Source organism: Mastigoproctus giganteus, chromosome 12, assembly GCF_048544385.1.
Source record: "Mastigoproctus giganteus isolate SK-2022 chromosome 12, ASM4854438v1, whole genome shotgun sequence".
NCBI lineage: Eukaryota > Metazoa > Arthropoda > Arachnida > Uropygi > Thelyphonidae > Mastigoproctus > Mastigoproctus giganteus.
The window spans coordinates 15,656,257-15,681,814 of NC_143586.1; the positions used below are offsets into that span (position 1 = coordinate 15,656,257).

Consider the following 25,558-nt stretch of genomic DNA (forward strand, 5'->3'; position numbering starts at 1 on the left):
GAAGATAGTTGTTGACATTGCAAATGAATTTCTGTTGATTGTAATTTTTTAGAAATGCATAAGATGAAAGTCCATCCAACAAACAGAAAGGATTTATAAGGAAAGGGAAAAGAATTTGATGAGTTTTGGAGCTGAACTGCGAATATCTGTTGACTAGCTGATGCATATTTTTGGACGTGTTTTTATAGAATACTGTGGAATTGAAGATACCAATTCAGAAGAGTAATGTTTGTGGAAATAACTGTAGAAGAGGAACAGAAAGTGGGTTCATGTGACAGAGTGGAATTGGTTGAGATCATTAATTAACCCAAATGTTCTCTTTTGGACAGTGTCTAAGAATTTGACAGATTTTGGATAGCACTTCATCCAAAGTGTGAAGTGCCACCAAAACCTCAGCTAATATGGAAATATTCTGTAGTAGGCAAGATTTGTGCTTTGTACAGAGTTGGTAGCTAGTTACTTTATTATTTTTTTAATACAGAGGAAGACATTTATGATATACAGTTCTGTCCAGAAATCAGTGTTGTTGAAGAGGATCAGCAGACTCATTTTTATGAGATGATGTTTCAGAAGGTTGAAATTGCCCAAGTTTTTTTTTTTTTTTACCACTAGAAAATTACTACAGATCAGCAATTGCAAAACGATTGGTGGATATTCAAGAAGTTATACCTGTTTGTGAAGACCAGGGTTTGTCAAACGGGAAGGTGAAGTGGACCAGAGAAACCAAAGACATACAGGTATCCTGTGACATATGACAGGGTTCCATTCCACCACTTTGGTTATAAGTTGAATTTCATACAAAAATATTAAGAGCATAAACATACATAACAAAAAATGATAAACATAAATTACCTAAATGTCAGCGGACTTCACACCACAAAAAAGCTGAAAAAATTCCTTGCATCATTGACAGGATTTGAACCAGGACATTTTCCACACAGTGTGGGGAGGGCAGTGATTAAATGCACTGTGCTACCTGTAAGGACCTCTGGATTTTTTATTTTATTATTATTATTATTATTTTTTAATGTTTGCAGTCCCGACCAAACTATGGCAACTCTGCCGTGTATATTTTGATGATGCCATACTGATAAAGGCTAATCGGTGAAGATGCATGCTTTTGTATCATAATGTAATGTTGGGTTATGTTGTTTGTTTGCAACATAACCCAACATTGCACACTTCACTTCACTTAGCCTCTGGATTTTAAAAAATGATTTTTTTTTGAAAAATGTGCCAAAATTTAAAGAAATCAGGATTGTAAAGTGCTATATTACCGTGTAAGTAGGGCATAGCCTCTTTCTGCACTTAGCAACACACAAAGTAGGTTTTTCGACTTAATGCATCAAGCTCATACTGGGAGCCAATTTGCTATTAGTTGTCTTAGTATTGCACTAAACTAAATAAAGAGCACCGCCCCATTTGAGAAGCATATTGCTATGCTACAACACATATGGCAGTTTCAATGCTTATTGTGGTCTTCTCAGTTGGTGAGTCAACACTGTGAAAATCTGAAAATTCCAGTGACAAAATATATCCACAATATGTGAGATGCATAATGGGGCAGCATATCTCATATATTCTGAATTTATCTGGCATGGAAAACTGATAATTCAGATTCTGTAGGAGAGTAAGTGGTCCTTTGCAGATTTTAGGTGAAAAATGGAACCAGAATTGAACTGAGATTAAAAGTGAAATCGCATATATTTTATGAAACAACTGTGGAAGTTTTTGGGAGGTTTAGACCTTTTGCAGGTAAGTTTATTCTCTTAGTTTGCCTATTCATGATGCAAACTTGAATTTAGCAAAGCAGACTTTACAACTAAGACTTAGCAAAGTAGATTTTACAACCATGACTTAGCAAATCAGATTTTGCAACTATGACTCAGCAAAGCAGATTTTGCAACCATGCAAAATACACTTTGGATTCATTCAAAAAACTAGGATAAACAATTTTATTTCGTTTTCGCCAGTTTAGCTAATCAGATAGTGATGAATAAAAAAAAAAAGTCATTTGGCCGATGATTTGAGTTGTTACAGAAAAGTGATTTAAATCATGCCCAAGGAAAATGACAAGCAACTTGTTGCGTCCTTGAGAATTCAGTTAGGTATTTTCCCTAAGATGGAATCAGCCTTCATGTTTGTGTGTATTTGTGGAAAGGGGGGGGGATAAGAGTATAGGAAAATAAAATCTGAAAATATTTTCCCAAATACTTTTAATATTATTATAATTTAATTTTCATTTATCATTACAAATAGTGCATATGTCCAATATTTCACCCATCTCCCCCATGGATCATGTATTCTATGCAGAACCTTTTCTTTCAATTTTTTATATTTGAATCAAGGAACAGGATAATGTTTTCAGCCTACGAATTAGATTTCACATTCATTTTATTAGCTTTTTTTATGAATAATACAATACAGAAAAAATCTGAATGTTTAGAATTATATTTTTTCATGAAATTGTAATGAAGAAATAAAAAACAAAATGCTGCAATAAAATTAAGTACTAAATTATAAAGATATCATAAAACTGCAATGCACAGACTATAAATACAGTACAACAAGTACTAAAGAGCACTTACAAATTTTTATAAATAATACTATAAAATTTTTTAAAAAGTATTTAAAATATTTTAATGAAGAACAGTGGTGCATTTAAGCACTGGCACATTACCCATATGCCAGGGGACCACAAGTATACAAGTATCTGAGGGCTCCAATAAGATTAAATATGCATACAAATATACACAATTCTACACTAGAGAGAATCCTTACTAATAAAGTTGCACAATTTTAGAAACTTATTAACCAGCCATGCTTTTCAATGATCTGTTCTCTTTAGAGAAATTTCTCATGTGGAACCACAGTTGCAACTATGCAAAATCTACTCTGGAATAGCCTGGGATATGTGATTTTATTTGCTTTCCACCAATTTAAACGATTTTTGTGTCTTGCCAAAAAAGGGCTGATATTTAAGTACAGTTTTACTTAAACAATGATGGCTGTTCTGTGCTTTTCTATATGAACACGATGTGCCACACAGAAGAAAATTCCTGCCAAATTGAGCAGACTTTGTTCATAGGTTTACAATGTATGTAGTTGAATCTAGTCAACTGGCCTGGTTAAGGTCGACGTCTCGACCTTAACCAGGCCAGGACTGACGCCATGGATCGTAAAGTATGGAAGAACATCACAGAGCAAGTCCGAAACCCTGCGGTTTCGGACTTGCAGCATACTGGTTGCGTGGCCAACCACCTCCCCCAGCTGTCAGATAAGGACCAAGAAGAAGAAGAAGTCAACTGGAGTGCTGGAATATCAGTTAATAGAAATTCTACTGGAATATCAAATGTTGACATCAGTGCAAAGAGAGTCAGGCTAAAGCTCTGCTCAGTGACTTGAGTTATCCGTTTATCAATGAATTGAATCAGTCATTCAGCTAGATAACTTGGGTCACTGGCTATCCATCACTACTCCCAAGTGGTAACTATAAAAATATCTGTGAAAAAAACTTTTCTCTCACCTTTTTATGGACAGAAAATGCTCAAAAGAAAACAAATAACCTGTTTTTATTTTTTTGTCTAGTGATAAAGGAATTTTTTTTTTTTTTTTATCAAATGGGACAACTTTTGAAAAAAATTTCTTAAAGAAAAACTGTTAGAGCTATAGAAACATCCTCATATTGGGGATGTGTTCTGAAAAAAAAAATAAATAAATAAAAAACTAATGAAAAATATTAATATGAAGCTGCATTATGCCTGGAAAAAATGTTTTTAAAAATTAATTTCAAAGACTATTAGTGTTCTAAATATGATAATTAAATTTCATAACATTATAATATTACTAAGCAGAAAAAAAAAAAAATTAGAACGCACTTAATTCTGATTTTGCTATAGTACTAATGAAGTCTAAACTCAGATATTACTACTGTTCACCATGCCCAACACAGAGATTTCCACTAATGAAGCTTATGGTGTTTTATATGATTAGTGAGGTAAAGTATGGAAATTCTCACCTCACTTGAAATGTCCTTCTGCTGGAGCATGTTCCACAATTTAAAAAGCATTGGACTTAGGGAAATAGTTTTCAAAAGTTCCAACATGAAAATATCCCTGTGTAATTACTTACATAAAGAAAGTTAAAAATAAATAAATAAAAATACTAGACACCATTATTAAAATGGCCCAATTCACTTGTTATTTAAAAATTACAAGCATTTAAAAACAGCCCCAGATGTATGCTTATAAAACTTTTCGATGAGTGTTTACTTAAGAGTTAAGAGCATACTACTTAAATGGAGCCACCCCTGTATCAAAATCACATGAAAGACATTCCACCAATTTAAACTTCTAAACAATTGTAATTTAACTTCTTTTAACTTATACAAACAAATTATAGTTTCTTAAAGTAGTACTTACTTTGTTAGAACTGCATTATTACTTTTTCTTGATAAAGAATTTTTACAAAGAGTGCCTCTCTTTGACTGCCTAAGTTCAAATGTTGCAAATCCACCATCATCCATACTTAAGTGATCATCTTGTAATGACTTTTGTGATTCCTCTGTAAAGCCAGTAATAGACACGTTCTTTGAGAATATCTTAATCTTCACAGATTTTATATTAAAAGAATAACATTAATTAAACAATGCTATAGCCTAAGTCATATTCTCTATGTATGGTGATTAAGTTTCTGAAATATAATCACCAAACTACGGCAGTAATCAAGATATAAATAAGGTTTAAACAGGATAAACTCAGGCTACACCTAAATGTGCAATGTATAATAGTTTTCAGTCAATAAGTTGCTAGCGTTGTCATGTTACTGTGCCATGCATGCTGCACTTTACATCATCATTCGAATCTGTTACACTCAGTGGATAAAATGGTGGGTCACTACAATAGAAAAATGCATTCATCTGGAGTGCCCACCATCCATTCACTGTTTTCCCTCCAAGCTTTTTAACATTTTTAACCCTGCAAAATTTTCATGGTCTCCATTTGTTTTGTACAATGGACTACTTTTCTAAAGAGGATACATTTAAATAAAAGAGGCAAGTATATTTGCTGAAGTTGAAGCCGAGTTATGTTTTCCAAAAAACCTGACTCAGCCTTATTATATGACTCAAGTAATTAGATTCTTTCACTGCTTAAAACTCTCATACTGGGTGTGGGACATATACTGACTTGTAAATCAGCAGAAGAAAGTGCAGGACCCACTATGGGTTATTATTATTATTGGTAGTAATAGTAGTTGTAAATGATACAAGAATGCAAGCTTATAGAGCATCAGCAAAAAAAAAAGACCAACAATGCCCATTTCACCTGTTCATCTCCTCTAACAGTTTATCTTCCTTGAATTCATTCAAACTACCTACCTCTAGAACACCACATGGGAGTTTGTTCACTCTCTGGTTGAAGGCAAATTAAAAAAAAAAAAAGTAACCTGCTAAAGAACGTTTTACTACTAATCATTTTTTAGTAGATAGCTTGGCTAAAATTTCCTAACTAATTAAAGTGATGTTATGTAAGAAACAAGGCATTTGTATTTGAAATATTATTTGCAATTTTTTTAACAAGAAACTTCCTTGGCTGAATTCTTTCTGGGGCCAGTGTGACTAATACATCGATATTTCCATTTAATATTTAGTACACAATAGTTAATGTGTAATATCAAGTAATTTACTAGGCAGAATTATAGCATCTTTCTTTTGTCAAGAATCACAGTTTTATATAAATTAACATAATATATAAATAAACAAAAAAATTATATACTTACTTTTATATTTATATGCTTTACTTTTAACACACAGTACAGCTACTAAGAGTATAATAAGGATAACACTTATAGCTGCTAACATTACAAGAAACCAAACTTCTCTATAGAAGGGAAGTCTATGTTTGTATTCCAGATATAGCTTGCCTAGGAAAAAAATTGTATAGATATATTAGGGGAAGGAACATTTTGACTTTATAATGGAATATTAAATGCAGTGGATTTCGGTTATTTGGGACAGCCGTTTATTTGGGGAAAATCTTAAAACACAGAACCTGATTGAGAAAATAGCCAGGGTTTACTTTGCTTAATTGGGACAACATGCCGCTTAATTGGGGCAGGAGACTGCAGCGCTGGAGATTACCTACAATTGTCTCTGACCGTACCAGATGGTTTGGTTGGATTTTTGGAGGTCACAACCATAAAACAATAAAAAAAATTAGCAGTCACTTGTTTATTGGGCTTTTCTGTTAGTGCAATCTATCATAAACAGATAGTAAACTCAATCTTATTGAATTTTCAATAATACCTACAGCTGGAATTCTGTGGGTTATTACGGTTAAATGTGTTTACACTTCCCTGGAATCTTCAATCATATAAAAAAATAAATTTTCAGAATCTTCTCTTTATTCCTATTTTTAAAGCTTCGTAACTTGTTACTCCATTCTCACTTGCATGTATCGTGTTACTTGTAATTTGTGTGCACCGTGTTCTTTGTTATTGATTGCTTATCTTTTTACTGTTTTAAATTTTAACCCCCACCCACAAATGTCAGTGAACAGAAATGCCAACTAGTTAGTATGCACATATTACATTACGTATTAATTATTCCGATCATCACGTATATTCTTCCAATTATCACATATCATTTAATTTTTTAATTGGTAAGGTAATAAAGGGTAAATTTGTGCTTAATATATCTTTACTTTTATAGCCTGTGGATAATATTCCTTCTATTTTCGCTAATTAGAATCATTGTTTAATAGAATTAAAATTCAATTCACAAACGTGATCACAATGACCCACGCTTACCACACATCATATAGTGAATGGTACTTTACTATGGTGACTCCATCGTAACATGATTTGATACAGTGAATCAATTGTGAAGCGGGGGTCCATTGTATTTTTAACTTTTTTTTATGTGAAACTTCGGATAATTGGGGCAGCTTCTTAATCAGGCCAAAATGTACTAGTCCCGGTGTGTCCCAAATAACCAGAATCGACTGTATTTCTGTAAACATCAATTTAATTCTTCAAAATATAATGAAAACATTAATTTTTTTAAATTTATGGCTATACTGATATCAAAAAGTTAACTACAACAGTAAAATCTTTGATAGCCATATAGTGCAAGGAAATCAAGGGTTCAGTTGTACTCCCCCCCCCAATAAAAAATAAATATATACATAAAAAAATACAAAGCAAATAAACAATCTTATATTTCCCTCCTCATTCAGAAGATAAATGTCTAGCTGACCCTAGTCATGACTTCAAATGAGTTGTTATCATCTGACCTATGAGTAGCCAAGCTGTCAGCCTCAATTACCTGCAGATGTTTAACTTATTCCAGTAATTGACAACTTGCTGGCTTTACAAAACCTTCCTACAACCCAGTCTAAATCTCATTCCTTGATGAAATTCTATTAAATCTTTTGTGGAAGAGCTGTTATCATAACACTAATTATGAGGGTAAATCAAAAAGGTAATCTGTGTATAAAACATGTAAAATTAAATTGTCCACTAATTGCACTAATGGTGTAATTGGACAGTGGACTGCAATCAGATTTTTGTGGACAGAAGAGGCTAAACCCTCTCAGAATCACAGAAGAATGTTAGCATGATATGGAGAAGTGTATTAATCAAAAAAAAAGGGGGGGGGGGGTATAAATGGGTGAAAAGAATTAGAAGTGGTTGACGAAGCTTGTTCAGGCCATCTAACAATGGTAACAATAAGATAAATGGATTACTGTTTCTGCTGTTGCCTGGTTAGAAATACCAAGCAACAGCAGAAACAGTAATCCATTAAAAAATTTCTGCACCAGCATATGTAGCCATTTCTGTTTATACCACAGAGGTGGCTAATTCAGCATTTATCTTGACTACTCGAATACAGGTACAGTAAACACTTGCTAATCCACATTAATTGGGGTGGGGAAGTCATCCGTATTAAGCGATAATTCGGATTAGCAAAGCAAATGATAGCCCTAAAAGATAAAACTCAGAACACAAATAAATGGAAAATTTAATGATATAGGTAGTGCTGATGAAAATAAATAAAAAAATGTCACTGTAGAGGCTTTATTTAAAAATTAAAAAAGCCAATACACATGTCCATTGATAGATGGATAAATGTATAGTCTCTTGTCTTATATACATTTATCAGGTGGTGCTTGCATTGCATGCCAACACTACTTGATCGTTGCTGTGAATACCACTTAAATACAGCTTCTTCCAGCAACATTTCTGTTGGTTTTTATAATGTCTGTCTATTTTATACACTGCTTTAATGTCTTTATAGATTCTTTTTTTGTTTTTTAATATCTAACACAGCCTGTTTGGACATTACAAAATCCTTCAGCAATTTTTTTTCTCCAGGAACACCATTTTCATGTTGTTCTATCACTTTGATTCTGTTAATGATAGTTAAAGTAAAGTGTTTTCTTTTTATTTCACTTTTTAATTCTTTAGAACTCATGGTTTTATAAAATATGTTAACTTATGTACATGTGTATATACATATAAAGAAGTATGCAAATGAAGTGACATCCGTCCGACTCATGGTCAACAATGATACTGAACAAAACGCAAGACGATGTAATGTATGTTCCGTCTCTCTCTCTCTCTCTCTGTGCAGTCAGAGTGACTCATCTGCCTTCCTAAATCCCACGTGTCTTTCAAAGTACTCAGCTGTGAACAGAATTTTTCATTTTTCGATCCGGATTAGCGAGGGTTTACTGTATGTTTATTCAATTGTACATGACACCAGCAAATACTGCAAAGTTTGGGCAAAGTGGGTCCCAAAATTTCTCACACAGATGAGAATAAATGAAATCATTTGGAGATTTGTATGCAATTTTTGCCGGTGGTAACATAATGAAGGAGAGGCATTAATACAACAAATTGTTACTGGAGACAGAGCATGGATACATCACTATGAGCCCAAAAGCAAGGTGTAGAAACATCTTCAACAACCAAAAAATTCAAAAGTGCCTTCTCAAGCAAAGTCACATTAATGGTTTATGATTGGAACAGGCATATTCTAGAGTGTTATCAGAAACATGAGAAGGCATCCAAGATATTGTGCAAAATTTTGTGCAATGTTGGAAGAGAAACCTAAACCTGCTACTAGCAGTAAAAGCAAAGGTTTGCTGCCAAAAGGTGGTCTGCTGAAGCATGACAATCTCATTTAGCTGCTGCAATCATTGAAATGCAAAGTTCAAATATTTCATTTTAAATTTCTCCCTCATCCATCATGAAGTCTGGACCTTCAGACTATAACCCTTTTGGCCCTCTAAAAAAAAATGTGTTATGTACACTCCGCTTTCAAATGAGGAAACAGAGAGAGTAGGGCATAAGTGGTTTCATGAAAAATCAAAAACATTTTTTTTAGGCAGCATTAAGAAGTTTGTGGGCTGATGTAAGATGTATTTGGAAAAGCTGGGCGAAGGAAGCTACATGGAAAGAAATACTCAAATTTTTGCATATTTTCCTTTCTTGATTTATCCTCATATCGAATTTGAAAAGTAGCCGAGTGGTCAGGAGTGGAAGTGCAGTAGCACACGCTCCTTGAGTAGACCGGGGTTCAAGCCCCTGACTGCTAAATACAGTCGATCTGCCAACCAGCACTGGAGCAGCATGGCAGATTATGGTCCATTTCCCTCAACATGAATTGTTGAGGCTTCCATCCTGCAGTGGGTTGATAATGGCTGCAGTTTACCTTTACCTTTATGTCTCTACTTTCAAGAATCAAAATCATAACTACCCAAAACTGAGGGCTAGTCCTGCTTAATTTGGGCATTTAATGAAAAACTACAAAATGGGCTTTCGTGTCATTTAAAAGGCTAACGATAAGGTCTTAAATCTTACCCCTTATCACATGAGCATGTGCTCTAATTTTTCACCTGATTTCGATGAAAGCTGCATCCATTTTCCCAACTTGTCTTGCTTTATCAAAATGATATTATTCCATGAGGTTAGGTGTATATGTTGCACTGCATTGCGAGAGCTTTACAAAAGCTCATAAGCTTAAATATGCAAAATGTCTGGCAGTGCAATACAGGTTAAGTGTATTTTTATTTTCAGAACTTTTGCTTTCTTCTCTTGTAAGCAATAAAAAATTATCTAATAGCAATATGATGCAATTATTCAAAGCATACTTTTCTTTGAATGTATAATGCTATAACTTTAATTACATATTAAAACATGTTCTTCCTATTTAAACAAAGTTCAACCAACAAAGATAATTGGCAACATTAATACAGCTTGTCATGTAATAACATTACAAATTAAGTTTCAAAAAAACAGTGCACAATAGAAATGGTCACTACAGCATGCACATTTTCATGCATTCTGTAGTGACATTCATGAAACTGATGGAAGCCTATTCAAACAATCAACCACTCGCTGACTGAAGGAAAACTTCCGCATATCTGTCCTGTAACCATTCTTCCACAGCTTAAACACTCTTATGTGTTAGTCATAGCAAGTGGAAGAATGACATTAACATTCAGCTTATTCAAGACTTTAAAACACACAATCAGATCTTCCCCACAGGTGCCTGGTCTTGAGATGCTGCAATTTGCAGAACTGTAGCCTTTCTAGGTAAGAGCACTCTTTTGTTCCCTTTACCAATCTGGTTGCCCTTCTCTGCATCCATTCCAGAGGATCTACATCCTTCATAAAGTGAGGCCTCCAGACCTATATACAGTACTCAAGATGTGGCCCAACCTTATACTATACAAATGGATAATCACCTCCTTATCTGTTGTTGTTATTTGGTTTTTAGGAGCATTAGCAACTAAGGCCATATTGCTCCGGGGATATGCGGTGGTCATTTTCTGACCTTTCCGCATCCTCCGTATTTGGTGGTCACGGGCTCGAACCCCGGTCTGATCAAGAAGCGTGCACTGTGCACTGCTGCTCCTGCCCACCTGGCTACGGAGGTGCCACCTCCTTATCACTGCCAGCAAAGTTTCTGTATATCATTGACAAAACCCCATGAGCTGTCCTGGTAGCATATCTGTACTGCTCTGAGAACTTCATATCTGATGCACAAAAACCCCCCAGTTCCTTTTCATTCTCTACTACCGTAAGTGTAGTACCACACAGTTGATAAGCTACTCTGGAATTACTGCTACCAATATGCAATACCTCGCATTTGTCAATGTTAAACTGCAACTGCCATTTCTCAGCCCAATTTTCCCATATCTTGTTGCAGTAGCTCAACCTGATTACTGTCATTAACCATCCTGCCAACCTTTGTTCATTTGCAAACTTGCACATTAAGCCTGATATACCTTCATCAATATCAACTGATAAATATTGAAAACAACGATGGGCCAGCACTGAGCCCCAGGGAACTCCACTGATAACCACTCTTGTTTTCTTCAACGTAACCATCCCTTTATCCATTGCAGAATCTTGACCTTAATGCTACATTGCTCCAGTTTATACAGCAGTCTTTTATGTGCAACAGTGTCAAAAGCCTTCCTGAAATCTAAATATACGATATCAAAAATTTTTGCACCCAGTTCCTTGGTCACTGCATCATAGTAACCTATCAGGTTGGCTAGATAGAAGATTGCCCCTTAAAAAATCCGTCCACTGATAGCAGTATAATTGCATTCTGTCCAGATGGTCCTGCATTATTTCTTTAACCAGTGATTCCATTACAGGCAGTTCCTGCTTTACGAGTTCCCAGGCATATGAATTTTTTTTTTTTTTTTTCAAGTATCAAGTATTAACAAAATCGAAAATATGAACATTAATTGCAAAAAATGAATGTTAAAACATTCATAAATACCGAGTTTCAAACCACGCGTGTAACTATACAATACAGTGCACACCGGCTTTTCGATATTAATCCATTCCAGATATACCATCGTATTGTGAAGCCAATAACATATTGTTTTTTGTTAATTCATTCCACGACCTCGGAAGTTGAAATTTTCACTAGATAACTCTCTAAAAGGTTGTCTCTAAAAAAGGTTGTTTTTATAGTGTAAATTATATTAGTTACAATTCATCATTAATGCACTACACTTTCATCGTTATATGTTCCGTTATAAGAACCAATTTCCAACGGCTTTGTGATATTTTTCTAAAGCACATTTCTGGAGGTAACCACCATAAAACAATAAAAACAATTTGCACTTTCCGATTTATTGGCCTTTTCTGTTACTGCAAGCAATTATAAATGGGTAGTAAACTCCATGTTATTGCATTTGCGAAAATACCGATAGCTGGAATTGTGTGGTTTTTTACGTTATTATGGTGAAATGTGTTTCCCCTTTACTGAAATCTTCAATTGTATAAAAAACAAATTTTCAGAATCTTCTCTTCATTCCTGTTTTTAAAGCTTTGTAAACTTGTTACTCTGCGCAAATCGTGTTAGTTGCAATTTGTGCGTTCAGTTAAAAAATGCTTTTGCATGCTATTTATAAAGAAAAGAGAGGATTATCTTGGAAACAAAGACGGCTCTTTGTGCAACAAACCAACGAGTGCTGAGTCAATAATGAGTGATCGATGAGTGTGCATTTAGTCAATGTGGGTGCCTCCGTAGCCAGGTGGGAAGGAGCAGCAGTGCGTAGCACACGCTTCTTGATTAGACTGGGGTTCGAGCCCGTCGCCACCAAATACGGAGGATGTGGAAAGGTCAGGGAATGACCAATGCATATTCCCGGTGCAATATGGCCTTAGTTGCTAATGCTCCTAAAAACCAAATTTAGTCAATAATGATGTTGAAGAAGAAGAATAAACATTCTTTAACATTTGTAAGTCATAAATAATTTCTTTATTATTATAATTTGCTTGATTTTACAGACTATGTTTTCATTTCTTTGGATAAATCAATCATTGTTTAAACATAAACTAATTAGCTAACTAATTTCATTGTTGATAACATAACGCCTATTTTTAACATTAGGTCTAAGGGAAATAAATTCCCGCTTTACGAGTACACGCTAGAACTACCTGTATTATCGAACAGATGTTAAGCTGACAGGTCTGTAATTATTCATGTCATCTTTTAACCCCTTTATGACATGGATATCACATTCACACATATCCAGACCACAAGGACTGCTCCTGAATCTAAAAGATGCCCTCATAATTATGGCTAAGGGTTTGCTTATCTTCTTTTTTATCTCCCTTAATATGACTAGATAGATATCAAATATGCTGAAAGAACAAGCTGAACTGTTAGGTTCTAGGTTACAGCAGTGGAATATACTCGCAGCAGGAACAAAGATTTCAGTGTTTTGAAAAAGACATGAAAAGTTTTTGAAATATTTTGCTATGGAGGACAGTATATGTTTTTGCAAAGACATCATTGGACTTCTGAAAGAACTAGGAGTTGTGCATAAGTCAGATAAATGCCATTTATTCATAGATGCCTCAAAATTAAGTTTAAAAGCAATTTTGCTTCATATTTATGGCAACAAATTTGCATCAGTTACTGTGTTTCATTCAGTTGGACTTAAAGAAAGTCCAACTGAATGAAATAGTATGGTTCTACATGATATAAAATACCAGGATTATGGTTGGAACATATAGAGTGATCTGAAGGTTATTGGCTTGCTTGTTGGTTTGGTTTGGTTTGCATGGGGGGGGGGTCACAAAAATTTTTGTTTTTTGTGTTTATGGGACAGCTGTGCAACAGAAGAACATTATGTTGTGTAACACTGGGACAAGTGGGATGAGTTCATATCAGAACAATGTGATGTAAAATATATTCCTTTAGTGCAATCAAACAAGATTCTTTTTCCACCCCTGCACATCAAACTTGGATTGATTAAAAATTTCGTGAAGGGTCTAGATAAAGAAGGTAGCAAATTTGCATACTTGAGAAGTGCGATTCCTAATTTAACATATGCCAAACTTAAGGAATTTTCGTAGGACCCCCATTTACGAAACTCTTGGAAGACGATTTTTTCAAACCCAGTTAAAGGAGGCTGAATTGGTAGCTTGGCAATCATTTAAGGTGGTAGTACTTGGTTTTTGGGTAACAGGAAAGAAGAAAACTATGAAATGTTGGTGTCTAATTTACTCGAGTACTACAAAAACATGGGCTGCCGAATGTTGTCGAAAATTCATTTTCTCCATTTCCATCTCAAATTTTCCCCCAAAAATCTTGGAGATATGAGTGACGAAAAAGGAGAGCGGTTTCATCAAGATATTTCATACTTTCATGATGGAAAAGCGATACCAAGGTTGCTGGGATCCTATAATGATGAAGGATTACTGCTGGTTCCTAGTGAGGGAGAGTAAGAATGAATACAAGAGAAAATTCCTTAGTAGGAAAACATTTTTAAAGACAATTATAGGTGTGCTGATTATACACTGGTGTTCAAAGAAAGTGCATCACCCCTTAAAATTGTAATTGTTGTCCGAATAACGCAAGTATATGGCAATATTTCTTACAGATTGCAATGGATAAGATTGACATGCGTAGGTGATGACGTAATATTGCATCAGCTGTTAACTTTCAGCGATATAAGCATGCTCCACAAGAGTTGCAGTCATTCCTTGCTTGTGTCAGGATGGTGAGTTACGTGCAGTTGACGCCATGAAGAAAGAGTGCTATTATTGCTTTATGTGAGGAAGGATGTTCTTCCCATCATATTGCTTATAGAGTGTCTTGTTGACAGTGAGTAAATTTCTTTCCAAACTCAAGAATACTGGTTCTGCTGATAGGAAAAAAGGAATCGGACGCAAACGAGTCTCTAAGCCAAAACAGGACTGCGTTTTGAAGCTCTTATGTCTTAAAAACCATAAAGCTTTTTTGTCTGAGAAGAACATACAGGAGTGGTAGCAAGTACCATAACAGTCAGAAGACGCCTCTTCAAAAATGGATTTGTAGCCCATCGTCCTAAGAAGAAGCCCCTCCTCACCAAAAAATGAAAAAGGCCCGATTAATTTGGTGTAAGGAGCATGTCAAATGGACCCCCCCCCCCCGAGCAGTGGAAGTCAGTTATTTCCTTGGATAAGAAAAAATTCAATCTGCATGGCTTTGATGGGAGACAATTTGCCGTAGATGTGGTGAAGAATACCATCCAGACTGTATGGTGTCTACAGTTAAATTCCCCACCAGCCAAGTGATATGGGGGTGCATTTTGTATCACGGAGTAGGTCACCTGCAGTTTAAAAAATGCCAATGGATACTTGGCTATATTGGAAAGCAAATTGCTGCCAACCATTAGAAACCATTTCAACCTGCCAAGTAACTGCATCTTTCAGGACGACCCTGCTCCTTGTCGTTGGGCGAAAAGTGTAAGTAGGCACTTCTGTTGTTACTTTAGCTTCATTTCTGCATTTAGAGGTGTGACAGTAATGTGTTTACATTTGTTAGAGGTGAAAAAATGGTTAAAAGAATGGTCCATTACAACTCTTAGCTCGCCAGGAAACAGCACAGACCTGAATCCTCTAGAGAACTGTTGGCATCGTGTGGAATCTGCAGTTGCCAGAAAGGAACCAAAGATCCGTCGTGAACTTCAGGAAGCCACCATAATTCGTGTTTGGAACCACTTACTATCAGTTGATTATCTTCAGAAATTGATCTTGTTAATGCCTCGATGGTGTGCTGCTGTCATCAGGGCCAGAGGCAATTCAACTAAATATTAGTTTGCACCTGGTGAACTTTTCATTTTGTTTTCCATTTGAAATGATAAATTGAAGCAATTTGAGAGCTTCTGATAACATTTCAGCTATAATTGTCGTGTTTACTAAAACTGTTGTATTAAAGGTTGCAAATGCTCATTTTGGAATATTTTAAGAGCACTTGTCAAATATTACTTAGCTTTGCCTTAACTATTAATAAATATCTTTTGTTTATATTTCTATTTGTGATGCTAGTCATTTATGCAACATACCATCGCAAAAAAGGGTTAGAAATTCCTAGGTGATGCACTTTCTTGAACACCAGTGTATATTAATGAAATAACTATTTCACTGTGAGTTATGATATTTTTTCTGAAGTTAAATGAGTTATAGAGAACATATATTTTTTTTTACACTTGTATTACAAACTTGAATTATACACATATATATATATCCCTTTATTTTAACATTAAGCATTGGTATATCTTTTGATAGACATGACTTTTTATGGTGATATTCGGAATCAGCACACTTATTTCCTCCAGAATCACATATTTTCATTGTGACAAAAAATATTTTTTGTTGGCTAGTGCTATCATCATTTTCGCACTCACTGTTTACAGGACAGATAGTAAGAATTGGTGCTGCCAAAAATCGACATACCAATTGTAGTCCTCTCAGAAACTGTTTGCAATAAAAAATGTTTTCTGTGTAATCAAAATGGCCGCTAAAAACATTAAAATTGTATGTCATATTAATGAATAAATAACACACTTTATATATATGCATAAAATAAAATAATATTTATAAAGGTACACTGAGATTTTGGGCCAGGCCCAGTAAGAATATGTGTACATATAGGAACTGTATATAAATTTTTACACAAAAAAAATATATAACAAATAGAAATACTCAACTTGCACTTGTTGAAAAGGTGGCAAATAAATATGCACATAACTTGAAATGCATATTGTAAGATGTGTGTTATGATATTACTAAACAAATATGAATGTAAAGCACATTAAACTTCTTAATAAAGTGGATCATATTGTTTTGATAATTTGAGCCTAAATAAAATATGAAGGGGGGAAAAAAAAGAAAAAAGAATAATAATAACAAAATAAAAAACTTTTCCTTTAGTTTGAAATTTTCATCAAAGCCAAATTTCAATAGTTTTAATACCATGTTTGTTTGTTTGTTATTTGGTTTTTAGGAGCATTAGCAACTATGGTCATATTGCTCCAGCGATATGCAGTGGTCATTCCCTGACCTTTCTGCATCCTCCATATTTGGTGGTCACTGGCTCGAACCCTGGGCTAATCAAGAAGTGTACTCACTGCTGTTTAATACCATGCTTGAAAGTTTTTTACTGAGCTCTTAAGTGCCAAAAAATCTTGATATTTGCTGAAGATGTTTCTATAGCCATCTCACTTCAATCAACAAGTTGACAGTATAATTCAGACAACAGTTTGTAAACCAGCTCTAATGGCAATGGGACACAATTTGCTATTATCTCATAAATAATGGCAAATTTCTAATGTCATTTAACTTTTTCAGAAGTACATATATAGATCATTTTTTGTGTGTGGACGCTGGTGAGTAGCATGTAATCTACATTTTGAAGGTTGCTTTTAACAATATATCCATTAATGCATGAGCCCTCTTTAAATCTTTCTGGTACATGCTGCCATCTCTTGTGTGTCAACTAACTGCAAACACTTTAATATATGGCAGCGCAAAAAAAGCTTTGAAAATCATAGAAGATTGCGCATGTTTACCCCAGTCCAATTTTGGCTTATAAAAGCTGAAAGTGAAGAATTTCTGTGGAATTCTGATCCAGAATTTGATAAAATCTGAATAAAAAAATACAAAACAGATGTAAAGGATATCATTGCATTAAAAAAGAAATGAGAGGTTTTATTTATAATTTTTTCCCTTGAATTTTATGATTTTTTAAGCCTTTTTAATTCTGATTTGATTTTTTACAGTAATTTTAGGTTACTGTTGGGAAATAAATTCAAAAATAAGAGCGTATTAATATTTTAAAGCATTTTATGTACAAAGTTTTAATTTTTATAAAATTTAAAAATCTATGAAAATTTAATTTTTTTTAAATTGGCTCTGTGGTGTAATATTAAAATATTAAACCAGAGAGCCTACTGCTACATTTGGGCAACTCTGAAAGAGTTAATTTGTGAGAGAGATCAATGAAGGCCAGGCTGAATTTTTCTAAGTGCACATTTTCATTGGTTAGGTTTAATAATAATAAAATGGATTCCAGTCAACTTCCATTAATATCAGCTTCTTCAGATCCAATCACCAATTGGCTGGGTCTACCATCTTCCTCTTTCCATGAAACTAGCCTTGAACTGTACACAAATTCTCAAATGGAAGATATGATTAAATTAAAAAGACAAAGATGCACATCAGCACTGAAATAAAGATGCAGCCAAAACTATTACCACTTTTTTTTTAGTAATGCTTAACAAATAAATTCCATATCAAAATGCTGCATGTTCAGAGATCACAGAAAAAGTATTAATTTCTACCGAATTTCTTCTCTCAGTATACTTATTCAGTAATGTGATTAAACAATATACTTACTTGGAGTGGAAAATGGTTCCGGTGATATAGCTGGAAAGCTGATACCATAATGATTTCGAGCAAAAAGCCTGAACTCATAGGAAGTAGATGGTAACAAATTTTGAAAACTGATGACATAGAATATTTGGGATCCATCACTCAACTGTGCAAGTGTTTGCCATGGCTCTTCAGCATCTATTGTAAAAAATGAATTTTATTTTAGTTCCTAAATAAATTTTGTTTCAAAAGGAACTTCCTGGCATATAGTAATAAGTTGTCATGAGAATAATTAGTGAAACAGTTTTTTTTTCCCTGATAAAGTTAAAATTTTTATTTCAACATGTTTAATCTTTCTTTTGTTCTGTAGAAGAATCTGGTGTAATGCTTTCTTTTATAAAATTCAATGACAAACATGCTACTGTATATAAAAGTAAGAAGAGTGAGGGGGGAAAAAAAAAAAAAAAAAAACTCACCTGATTGTTTGGATTCTATGAGATACCCTGTTATAGGTGCAGTCTTTGAAGGGCCATTTTTCCATTGTAGCGTTACTGATGTCTGAGTATGTTTTAAAGTTAAATCCAATGGAGCTCCAGGAGATCCTATATTTAACATTAAATTATTTTAAAAAATCCTGCAAAAATAGCTTCTATTTAATAATATTTTAAAAAGTTCTATATATTGCAATTTATATTTTGTTTTATATCATGCAATGTAACTCTGAAATTTCTATTAAAAAATAAAATTTTTTAAAGAGCAACAAATCTTAAAGGTCTAATACTCTGGACTTTTATGGGCACATTTAGCTATCAAAGGATCCTGTCCTGCCACTGTGTTCCTAACTGGCATGACAAACCCTGCAAAGTCCCACAAAGCAGGCTGTTGTTAGCCAAAATCAAAGACATTACAGTGGAACCTCTGCTTTCTGTCAGCTGTGCATATGACATCATTAGCAACAGTGTCCTTGACTTGAATATAGGTTTAAGCCTGTGCAGTAATACAAATGTAATGCATGGTTGAACTACACTTTTAGAGGAAAACAGTAAATCAAGCTCTTTTAGGTTGACATAAGCAATTATTTCAGGGAGGGATTCTATGGATATTATTGCTATAAAGTGATTTGGTAAAAAGTGTCTGTGTAAAAAAGAAGTGCTGCCAAAAAAAAGAAAAAAAAAAAAAAGCATAATGTTTTGATAGTGCAAGGTAAGCTGAAAATCACTGATCAAGCATAAAATGGAGAATGTGTTTTGATGGTTGTTCAAGATGATGTAGGTATGCAGATAGTGACAGATACTCTTAAATCATGATGTGCTAAAATTTGAATCATCATCAAACTTTTATTGTAGCATGTTCGAAAGAAAGATGACCATTTCTTGGGTTTGATGACAAATTCTTGTATTTTGCAGTTTACAAACAATTCTAGCAAAAATGCACATTTGAATGAACTTTGTCAAATGGCCACCTGGACTCCTGCCCATATGCCACTGATGCTCATCTTCAACTTTTTTTTTTTTTTTTTTTATGTGAACCCCAAAACACGAGAGGTATTAGAACCTATAGTATTTACTACCGTGCTTGGGTTGGAGGTTGAGAAGATGAAAGAAGATATTTGTTGACATTGGACTTGAACTTCTGTAGACTGTAATTTTCAGGAAATACGTATGAAGGAAGGTTGTTCCAGAAAACGGCAGTTGAATGAATAAATGAGGAAGATGAAAAGTTGGTTCTGTGGGTTTGAAGTTGGACAGTAAATGGATGTTGGCTGGTGGCGGCATGTGTTCGGACTGTTTTGAAAGAGAGAGCGGGAATTATAGAAGACAATTCAGAAGAACAGTACCCATGGAAGTATCTGTAGAAGAGGCATGCAGCAGAAACAGTACGTCTATGAGAAAGCGAGTGGAGAGACTCTGTTAGAGATGAATCATTAATTAACCTAACTGCCCTCTTCTGAATGGAATCAAGAAGACTGAGAGAGGTTTTGGGGCACCACCCCAGATGTGGGAACAATATTCCATGGCAGGGCGGATTTGCGATTTATACAGAGTGAACAGCTGTTTGGAAGAAAAGTAACACCGAGAGCGAAAGAGAAAACCAAGTTTTTTAGATGCAGAGGAAGCAATATTTGTAATGTGCTTGTGCCAAGAGAGATTAGAAGTCAGGGTACTCCCCAAAAGAGATATATCATTTTGCCTAGAAATCGGAGTGTCACTAAAGATAAGCATAGGAGCAGAAGAATCCTTTTTGCGAGATATAAGACAAGACTGAGTTTTAGAAGGGTTGAAATCAACTAAGTTGTCTTTGCCCCACTGGAGAATTACCTGAAGATCGTCATTTAAGGAATTGGCAGCAGATTTTCGAGAACTTGAAGCTGATTGAGCAGGACAAGGTTTCTCAAAATGGAAAGTTGAATGCAATGTGCTATCATCGGCAAAACTATGGATAGGATTTCCAGTCAATGGAAGAAGGTCATTGATATACAAGAGGAAAAGAGTGGGGGAAAGAACTGAACCTTGGGGGACACCGGCATTAGTGGAGAAGTTAGAAGACAGAGAGCCATCTACCATCACCCTCAGTGAGCGATCAGAGAGAAAACTGGATAACCAATTACTAAAAACAGTTGGCAAACCATAAGATGGAAGCTTGTTTAGAAGACCTTTATGCCAAACGTGATCAAAAGCCTTTGAGATGTCAAGAGCAACTACTTGTGCTTCACCGAACCGTTCCATTGAATTAGTCCATACATAAGCCAGAATATCATCAGTGCATCGACACTGGCAGAATCCATACTGGCGATCGTTGATCAGATGGAAGGTTTGTAGGTAGTTAAGAGTTGGCAGTTAATTGATTTCTCCATTACTTTAGAAAGAGTAGAAGTAATTGCAATGGGACGATAATTGGATGGGAGAGATTTGTCACCCTTTTTAAGAACTGGCTGGATATGAGCAAATTTCCAAGCAGAAGGAAAAACACCTTTGGAATAAGAAAGTGAAAAAAGGCGGCAAAGAATAGGAGTAAGTTCAGGAGCACAGGTTTTGAGAACAAGTGAAGAAATACCATCAGGACCTAGAGCTTTCTTAGCATCAAGATTCATCAAAATCCTTCTGATATCCTTTTGACGGAAGACCACAGGAGGCATTGAATGGAGCGTGTTAGGAATGGTGGGAGGTGTTTTACCAAAATCATTAATACATGAGCTGGAAGAAAAATGGGATGCTAGCAGGTCAGCTTTATCCTTGGCTGAAGTGACAACAGAACCATCTGGTTTGGACAGAGGTGGGAGCAGAGATGGGCAAAAGTTGCGGCCAATAACTTTGGCAAGAGACCAGAATGCTCGGCTACCATTAGGGCAATAAGCAAGTTTTCTACTCTTAGCCTGTTCAAACTCTAGTTTGGACTGATTAATAACTCTTTTACAATTGTTGCAAGCTTTGGTGTAGGCAGAAAATGAAACTGAAGAATTAGAAACAAGCCAATTACGATATGCAACATTCTTCTCTTGGACAGCCTTAGCACATTTATTGGAAAACCAAGGTTTGGATAAAGGACGAGATTTTAAAGTGGAGTGTGGGATAAAGGATTCCACTCCTGCAAGAATAATTTCATGGACACGATCTGGGCAAACGTTGACATCAGAACTTTTGAAACAGTAATCAGACCAAGGGAAAGAAGAAAAGAAGTCTTGCAGGTCATCCCATTTTGCATTCTTGTAATGCCAAACAATACGAGGTTGGGAATAGCCATGAGGTAAAGGTTGTATTGGAGAAGAGACAATCACCAAGTTGTGATCTGAAGTGCCTAAAGGACCTCTCACTTCGACCTTGTACTTAGAAGGGTTGTTTGTGAGAAAAAGATAAAGCGTATTGGCTGTATGATTAGGATTGTCCGGTATTCTTGTAGGTAAATGAACAATCTGTGCTAGGTCATTAGTAATTGCAAAAGCCTCAGCATCTCGACCTGCTGGGTCGGTGTGACTAGAAAACGGAAGCCAGCTGGAGTTGTGAACATTAAAATCACCAAGGAAAATTACCTCACTGTTAGGAAAGTTGGACTGGAGAAAGTCAAGTTGCAAAGAGAGGAAGTCAAAGAGCTCCAAGTGATTAGTGCAGTTGGGAGAACAGTAGAGACAACAGATGAATTTGACACAATGAGGTAGAGAGATTTTAATCCAGAGAAGATCAAAGAGAGGAGATTCCAAATTGCCAAGTCTCTGACAGGGAATATCAGAACGGACATATGCACAAGTACCACCTTTGAGGCGAAAGGAATCATACAGCAAATAATTTGGACATCTGAGATGAGCAGTAGTTGAATCAACCGATAACTGAGATTCAGTCAGAAAAAGTACATGGGGTTTGGAAGACTGCAAGTGGAAATGGACATCGTTGAGATTAGAATTGAGATCACGTATGTTTGTGAAATGAATTAGGAAGTCCTTGGGAGGTTTAGATCTTTTCGCAGATAAGCTTGCTCTATTATTTTGACAATTCATGGTGTATCCAATAGTAAGAAAAAGTGGGTGGGACATGTTGTATGAAGTAATGAAATTTTTGGATATGGCGTACATGTGGTAAGAATATACCCAGATCCTTGACATAACGTGGCCTCGACAATGCTCCCCGCATACACACTACTCGGACTCCCTCCAGTCACTATCTGGCAGAGTAGAGGTAGCAAGATTATACACTAGCTGATCCGGAAGCCTCCTAGAGAGTTACCAATAGGTTTGGTCCGGTGTACTAACTAGTGGCCGGCCTGCGAACACCGTTTTAGAGCTGTACCCTCGAAATGTAAGTAATATTGGATCTCGCCATGACATTCATCATAACCTCAAAAATCATCAATCATACTGCATGATGGAAGAGATAGGGAAGGGTTGGCCGGACCTTAGCTCTAGAGACTCAACATGGGTTCCACCACTTCAAGCCTCCAATGAGCAAAGTGGTGGTATTTCACTGGTTGATGAGAGTCATCTACCACCTAGTACTGCCTGGTAACATAGAGGAGCAGCGTTCCTCCATGTGGTGTGGGCGCCACACCTCGACCCCTGCTTACGTTGGTTCACACCTGGGTGGACACCCACCATGTACTTGTGCATGGAGGTTATACCCAGGATTACTAACAGTCCCACCATCGTGAAAGGTGCAAGTAGAGAATTTGGCTGTCATAGACCGTCCGGACTTCGCAGAAATTGGGTCCACTAGACTTGAGTGTCACCCGAATATGAGTTCCATCAGCGTTTTAGACTCCCAGGTAGCAAGTACAGCTTGTCTGGCATATCTGAGAGAATGTCTGTGACAACCTCAAGGACCATACTGCATCATAACCTTTATTTGGTTAGTCTAAATTCAAACAAATAACTTTGGAAGCAACAACCTTTGGCCTCGTGGCGGAGACAGCATCTCCACCCCCACCACGTGGAGGTATGTCGCCCCATCCAGGAAACCTTATTCTAATAATCAACAACCTGTTAATCAACAAAAAATACCACTTTGGCCTATGGAGCGACAATACTCACCCCACAAACCCAAAGCCCACTCAGGGAAGTGGAGGGAAAGTCTCACTCCCCTTTAGTAATCTCAGTCACCATCATCAGATAACTTAGTGATTTTAAACTTAATCTAACAAGATTAGTACTAACATTTCATTCCTTATTTTAATCACATATGAAGCAGGGGACCCCAACACATGACACAGCTTTAGCTACAGGCTACTGGTTAAACCAACCTTCCCCAAGATACGCAGCAAATTCACAGGATATTCATCCTGGACATCAACCAAAGGTAGAGGTTCTCTAGGACACCTGCACCATCCTAATGCATTGTAATCCGTTCTACATCTAACAATGTCAATAGCTCTAAGATAGTCAGGACACTTCTTTTACATTGCAGAATGCCCAGAAGGATATTTTTGTTTCTCATAGTTAACACACTTTGGCAATTCATTTTTCTTTCTACACTCCTTAAAGGAATGGCCACCCTCACCACAGTGATCACAGGCAACATTAGCCACACAGTACCTCGCCACACGGCCATAATTCCAACATTTGTAGCACTGTCAGCATCATAAGGTCCAATCAACATAAACTCTTTCTGGGGCTGTAAAGTGTCTTCTGATAAAACCCGAAGTCTCAGCAATACAGTTAAAGCCAGAGATCCCTCTGGCTTTATTCTTTGTCAGTACAACCACCTCACTACATATCTGAGTCTGTGAAATCCCAGAATGTGCCAGATTTATTTCTGTTGTATGAAAGAAACATTAATAAAGAAGTCACTAAAGTGCTCTTTAGTGACTTCTTTATTAATGTCAAAAATCACAAGCTTTGGAAGTTGTCTTGGTGGCTTCTCAACCTCCAATCCCATCACTCTCACTTGTTGACTCTCAGCAATTTGTGCCTGATCCAATGCTGACTCTATGGCAACATGGCAGTTTCTGATGGACCTAACTGCAACTATTTTCACTTTGGGAAGCATAGGTCTTACTTTTTCAACCAAAGAGTCTTTAATTTGGTCACTAGTGAAAATGTCTGGGTCCCTGATCCTCCAGGACCTCCACCTTAGATCTTATTCCTTCTGACTCTCCACGAACTTCCAAGACCGCATCTTTGATATAGTCCCAGTAGTGCAAAACGTTTTTCACCATTCTTGTCGGAGTTTTCCATTCCTCATCCAAGAGAAGCTCAAGGAGTCTCCTCCTCACATCCTTTATAACATGCAGCCCATAAAGGACTTCATCAGAATCTTTGGTCTGGGATTCTGTATTCAGAGATCTATGCGTGCACTTCTGCAAAGGCACACCATCCTCATCTTCTGAATCTTCATCAGAGGACTCTTCATCAATCAATGGACGTCTCGAACTTGTCGGAGGTACTGATAATTTATCTTGACTTGGCGCTTTTGAATGTGATCTTGTTACTCTTCTGGAGGTCTCCAATATCTTGTAGTACCACCACAGGAGATACTTGGTCTTCTTCTAAACCATTTGCACCCTCTGCTCTTCGGCAGAAGAAATGAAGGCAATTCTCCTCCTTCTAGTCATATCTAAATACTCTATAATAATGCTAATTTACAATAATACTATACTAATTTAATAATAATGCAGTTGAAGTGAGACAAAGCTCATACAAAATAAACACGATCCTAATGAAGATGGGCAACATTTACAGATTTGTCAGTCTAGGTAATCCCATAAAAGCTCTATTCAGTTTAAGCCTGGAAACTGGGTTGGCTGCATCACAATTTGCAATATTATTCCTGTTGTTTAGTTGGTAGAAAGTCCATATACAGCTTAGAGCTGTGCTTCAGCTCACTGTCTCGTAATATAATTTCTTCCACAAAGTTGAAGTCCATAGGATATTGCATTGTGTTCAAGAATGAAGTACCACTTC

At 36.0% G+C, this 25,558-nt stretch overlaps 1 protein-coding gene across 1 annotated transcript in view; it reads right to left on the minus strand.

Moving 5' to 3' along the window:
* Positions 1 to 25,558, minus strand: part of sdk (sidekick cell adhesion molecule) — a 341,294-nt gene that overhangs the window by 9,350 nt on the left and 306,386 nt on the right. Inside the window, exons 31-34 of the mRNA XM_090386436.1 lie at positions 18,651 to 18,776; positions 18,199 to 18,372; positions 5,779 to 5,922; positions 4,422 to 4,563 (exon numbers count right to left, since the gene is read on the minus strand). Coding sequence (XP_090242562.1) covers positions 4,422 to 4,563; positions 5,779 to 5,922; positions 18,199 to 18,372; positions 18,651 to 18,776 — 586 coding nt within the window. The remainder of the gene's footprint in view (positions 1 to 4,421; positions 4,564 to 5,778; positions 5,923 to 18,198; positions 18,373 to 18,650; positions 18,777 to 25,558) is intronic.